We start from the raw sequence: 6000 nt of genomic DNA on the forward strand, positions 1-6000 counted from the left end.
TATTCACTGGGAATTTAACAAAAGTGAAAAGTGGCCACATGGTAGCTGGTTCTTGCTGGTCCATGGTGTCTTACCAGCTCTATCAAACTTGACCATGACGGTCTACCAGGTCTAAACCAGGTCCAAATGTTGGTTGTCCATCTGATGAACCATCCAAGCCAGACTGGACCATCTAGAAACCTTGCAAAACCAGCTACTACCATAAACTGGATTTATCTGGATTTTCCAGACTAGAATAACATAGTCCCACAAAATCAAACCAAGTTTTGTCAGCAGTAAACCAGAAGGGCTTGATATGAGCTGTTGTTAGTGGTGAACATGTGGGTTCATGGTACAGTACTGTGCAGATGCAATGTGCCTCCAAAAATATTTGAGTCTGGGTCTGCTTTAATGGGGTGTCAATATGTAAGAGCTTGGTCCCTCTGGCTCAACATGGGGGCCATTTATGAGAAGGCTCAAATTTCAGGGCTCCCAATCCACCACACTGCTCAAATAACCCCCATTAAACCCTGAAGACAAGAGAGTTCAACATTCATCATTAACGGGGTCTGTCTAGACTCTCAAAACACTCAAACACACATATAGGGGTCTTTTGTTTTAGACTGTTGGCAGGAATATACTACACGTCAACAAAGAACCATAAGTGATATCTCGAAAAATCTATGTAAACACAAAACTAGCATACACACTTGAGTGCAAACTCTTGTCACATTTAATAGTCTTTAATAGACTATATTAAAAGGCAATACAATAAATATCAACCCACAAAAGACATGCTAATGTGTGAAAGGCCACTAAAATGCATTTACAGTGAATATACAATTATAAAAATATGTTTTGAGTATTTTAAAAGCTTGGTTTGACAAAATTGCTAACATGTATAAACATTGGTGTGCAAATTTTTAAACTCTTTGATGTGTCTGAACTATATTTTTGGCAGCACTCTTTGTCATAAACTTAAAAAAAAAACATTTGCGTTTTATGGCTCTCAATTTAACACAGCAAGCAAATATCAAAAGTTCCCTTTGTTGGAACATAAATTAAAGGAACTATACCTTTAATCTGGGCTAACACAAACAGCTTTCTCGTAAAACAGTAAAGCACAAGAGGCTTTTTTGCATCCTTGCAGTTGGCAAGACATTACATAAACAGGTAAGTAAACTTGACATAATTAATTAAGAATGCGTATCCTCAGGAGTCTGAGGTATGTGCTGGGGGAAAATAATTAATATCAGACTCTGACAGATATTGGACATAAACTTTTATTAAACATTTGAGTATCAAAAAAGCATGGCAAAAAATTTACTAAGAATCCTCCATTGATGCCAGTATAAACTCTTTTTTCCCTCGTAGAAAATCTATTTTGATGGCACCTTAGAACATACAATTTTTTTTTTACACATACAAGAAATATAGATGTGCGATTCCAAGAACTGTTTTGTGGCACATTCATCCCATTTCAGTTTGAGTTACATTCATGTCACGAGAGCATAAAATACGCAGATATGAAAGCCAAAAAGAAATCCATTTTGGGCGTTACTCAAGAGTCAGATAGATTTTTCTCTCTGGATGTGCAGTTTAAAGAGTCTATCCCTTTACTCAAAGCAGTTTTCATGTATACTCATTCATTATTCTAAGCTATTAAGCAATAAAAAGCAATACTTTTAAACTTTCTTCAGACTGCATTACAGAGGCTAATATGAACTGATCTGGCACTAGCTAGGTAAACTTTGTGCAGCTATACTTTGAACAGAATATGTTGGAGAGCTCTGATTAGACAAACGGAAGTTGTGCCAGTTGGCCTCAAAGTGTAGGGTGCTCAAAAGAGCATATGGGTTAAACAAAGAGGATGGCAGACAGGAGAAAAAGACAAAGGGAAAAATAAATAATATGTACAAACACCATGACAATCGTACTTAACTTTATTTATAGGGTATGTTTTTGGTTCTTCCATTATTATATTATACATAGTGTTTAAAATGCAATGCTTTTCATACCACCCAAATCACCCTGTTAAACCGATAATGACGTTTAATCTTCAGCTGTTCACTCAAAATCTTTTATGGCATCCAACAAAGTGCTGAATCACTCAATGCGGCTTATAAATCATCTGGCACTTGAAGAAGCATCACAAAAACTGACATAAAAATGCTACATTTGCTTTGTTGACCTCAAGGCTGCTTATAGTTTGTCTCTGCAAAGTACATTGTAAGGAAGTCTTAATCAGGGCAGACCAAATCATGGCAGAAAAATAGCATCCCATTGGTCTGACAGCAACCATAAAAGGCATCAGCTGAGTTGAGGATACCAGGTATGGAATACTTTGAGCCGTGGGTCAAAGGTCAGATGAGATGAGCAGAACACCTTTAGTCACCCACATCGCTGTCCCGGTCCCCTATGATCCACAAGAAGTAGAAGCTGAGAGCCAAAAGAGCAGTGCCCAAAAGATCCCCCAATGCTGTTAGATATGGAATGGAAAAACTGTCCGGATCCTTTCCATTTTTCCACATGGAGTGAACCATCCAGTCTGCTATACAAAGCAACAAGAACACCTGCGAGGAAGGAGGGGCAATAAGAAAACATGATGAGTCTTAAGGCCCGAAACATTAAAAAATGTCAACGCAAAGGATTTTAGCTAAGCAAGCTTGATTTTAAAGATACCTGTGTTCTGAAATGCAATTTATAAAGCAAGTATGTGTTGCATTCTCAGCATTGACACAAAGGGCGCTATAGCAGACATTAATGTAAAACATCCATTTTCTCTTTCAGGTAAATTATTGTCATGGTGGAACAAGAGTTGAAAAAAATTATGCTGTGCAAGTTACACGATGTGTTGTGTCAAAAGCAAATTGCTCCCACTGTAATCAGTGATGCTGTCTACAATGTATGTGACCGTCGCACTTACAATGGAAGTGAATTGGCTCCATCCGTAAACGTTAAAATACTATTTTAAAAGTATAGTCACAAGACATAAACAATATGCATGCTGACATGATTTTAGTGTGATAAAATCACTTACTAACCTTTTCTGTGTTAAGTTATATCCAATTATACAACTCTGTTGCCATGACGATGTAATGTCAACAAACCCTAAAACGACTGTAAAAATGATGAACTTTACAACACAAATAATTCAAATGTTTTAACAGAAGAATTATTGTGTGCTTTGATAAAATTATAAGCTTCCAATTTCTTTAAACCCTCCAAAAATTGGCGTCATTCACTTCCATTGTAAGTGCCTCACTGTAACTTCGATTTTCGCTTTTTTTAAAGAAAAGAAGGGACGTGTCGAAATTAATTTTTATGGAATTCAACATTATGCTACAAAGGCTGTCAATTAAGCTTAACTAGTATTGAACCTGTAATATTCCTTTAAGGTTAAAATTATTTTAATTGCGAACATGTTTATAGTCGACATAATTAACGAACAGACATCAACAATTATCTCTTTGTTATATGAAGGTCACATTAAAACTGACTTGGGAACTTTTACCATCATTGTTTATTTTTGGTAGTTTTCAAATGCCTTTTATTCATAAATGTAACTATTTAAGACTTTCAATATTTAATGAATTCTAATTCTAGTTATAATTTTTCAACAATTACGACTGTTTTGGATAACTGAATGATCTTAAAAATCTTTTGATCTGAAGGCGTATGCTTAAATGTTTGAAATTAGTTTTGTAGACAAAAATATAATTGTGCCAACATATTAATTTATTTCATTATAAAACTAAAATTTAATAAAAAATAAAAATAAAAAAAGTTTTTGAAATTGATGACTTGGACCAAATAATAATGGAAAGCAGCCAATAAGTGCCCAACATAGATGGGAACTCCTTCAATACTGTTTAAAAAGCATCTCAGGGTGATACCTCAAGAAGTTGGTTGAGAAAATGTCAAGAGTACATGTCTGCAAATTCTAGGCAAAGGGTGACTACTTTGAAGATGCTAAAATATAACACAGTTTTGATTTATTTTGGATTTTGTTTAGTCACAACATAATTCCCATATTTCCATTTCTATTATTCCATAGTTGTGATGACTTTACTATTATTCTAAAATGTGAAAGAAAAAAAATAAAAAATAAAAAAATAAATAAATTATAATAAAGAATGAGTAAGTGTTTCAAAACTTTGGACCGGTAGTATATATATATATATATATATATATATATATATATATATATATATATATATATATATATATATATATACACACACACACACACACACACACACAGTTGAAGTCAGAAGTTTACATACACTTAGGTTTAAGTCATTAAAACGCATTTATTAACCACTCCACAGATTTCATATTAGCAAACTATAGTTTTGGCAAGTTGTTTAGGACATCTACTTTGTGCTTGTACAAGTAATTTTTCCAGCAATTGTTTACAGACAGATTGTTTCACTTTTAATTGACTATAAATCACAATTCCAGTGGGTCAGAAGTTTACATACACTAAGTTAACCATGCCTTTAAGCAGCTTGGTAAATTCCAGAAAATTATGTCAAACCTTTAGACAATTAGACAATTAGCTTCTGATAGGAGGTGTACCTGTGGATGTATTTTAATGCCTATCTTCAAACTCAGTGTCTCTTTTCTTGACATCATGGGAAAATCAAAAGTAATTAGCAAAGACCTCAGAAAAAAATTGTGGACCTCCACAAGTCTGGTTCATCCTTGGGAGCAATTTCCAAAATCCGGAAGGTACCATGTTCATCTGTACAAACAATAGTGTGCAAGTATAAATACCATGGGACCATGCAGCCATCATACCACTCAGGAAGGAGATGCATTCTGTCTCCTAGAGATGAACGTAGTTTTGTGCGAAAAGTGCAAATCAATCCCAGAACAACAGCAAAGGACCTTGTGAAGATGCTGGAGGAAACAGGTAGACAAGTATCTATATCCACAGTAAAACAAGTCCTAGATCGACATAACCTGAAAGGCTGCTCAGCAAGGAAGAAGCCACTGCTCCAAAACAGCCATAAAAAAGCATACTACAGTTTGCAAGTGCACATGGGGACAAAGATCTTACTTTCTGGAGAAATTTCCTCTGGTCTGATAAAACAGAAATGGAACTTTTTGGCCATAATGACCATCCTTATGTTTAGAGGAAAAAGGGTGAGGCTTGCAAGCCGAAGAACACCATCCCAACCGTGAAGCATGGGGGTGGCAGCATCATGTTGTAGGGGTGCTTTGCTGTAGGAGGGACTGGTACACTTCACAAAATAGATGGCATCATGAGGAAGGAATATTATGTGGATATATTGAAGCAACATCTCAAGACATCAGCCATGAAGTTAAAGCTTGGTCGCAAATGGGACTTCCAAATGGACAATGACCCCAAGCATACCACCAAAGCTGTGGCAAAATGGCTTAAGGACAACAAAGTCAAGGTATTGGAGTGGCCATCACAAAGCCCTAACATCAATCGGATTAATCAATCTGAAAATTTGTGGGCAGAACCGAAAAAGCATGTGCGAGCAAGGAGACCTACAAACCTGACTCTGGATCTGACTTCTGTCTGGAATGGGCCAAAATTCCAGCAACTTATTGTGAGAAGCTTGTGGAAGGCTACCCAAAATGTTTGACCCAAGCTAAACAATTCAAAGGCAATGCTACCAAATACTAACAAATTGTATGTAAACTTCTGACCCACTGGGAATGTGATGAAAGAAAAAAAAACTAAAATAAATAATTCTCTCTACTATAATTCTGACATTTCATATGATTAAAATGGTGATCCTAACTGACCTAAGACAGGGAATGTTTTCTAAGATTAAATGTCAGGAATTGTGAAAAAACTAAATTTAAATGTATTTGGCTAAGTTGTATGTAAACTTCTGACTTCAACCGTGTATGTGTGTGTATATATATATATATATATATATAAAATTGTTTTTATTTATATTATTATTATTTTTTAAGTACTGAGGTTTATTACCACCATGGTCAAGGTTTGGCTGGTTAGCATAGTCCATTAGCCCCTGC

The 6000-nt window shown here is 35.4% G+C and overlaps 1 protein-coding gene across 1 annotated transcript in view; it reads right to left on the reverse strand.

Moving 5' to 3' along the window:
* Nucleotides 1–1246: 1246 nt before the first annotated feature.
* LOC127435255 (solute carrier family 41 member 2-like) overlaps nucleotides 1247–6000 on the reverse strand; it is a 32268-nt gene continuing 27514 nt past the window's right edge. Inside the window, exon 11 of the mRNA XM_051688559.1 lies at nucleotides 1247–2552. Within this exon, the coding sequence (XP_051544519.1) occupies nucleotides 2367–2552 (186 nt within the window). The 3' untranslated portion in view covers nucleotides 1247–2366. The remainder of the gene's footprint in view (nucleotides 2553–6000) is intronic.

The sequence above is a fragment of the Myxocyprinus asiaticus genome, chromosome 45 (genome assembly GCF_019703515.2).
Source record: "Myxocyprinus asiaticus isolate MX2 ecotype Aquarium Trade chromosome 45, UBuf_Myxa_2, whole genome shotgun sequence".
NCBI classification, from domain to species: Eukaryota; Metazoa; Chordata; class Actinopteri; order Cypriniformes; family Catostomidae; genus Myxocyprinus; species Myxocyprinus asiaticus.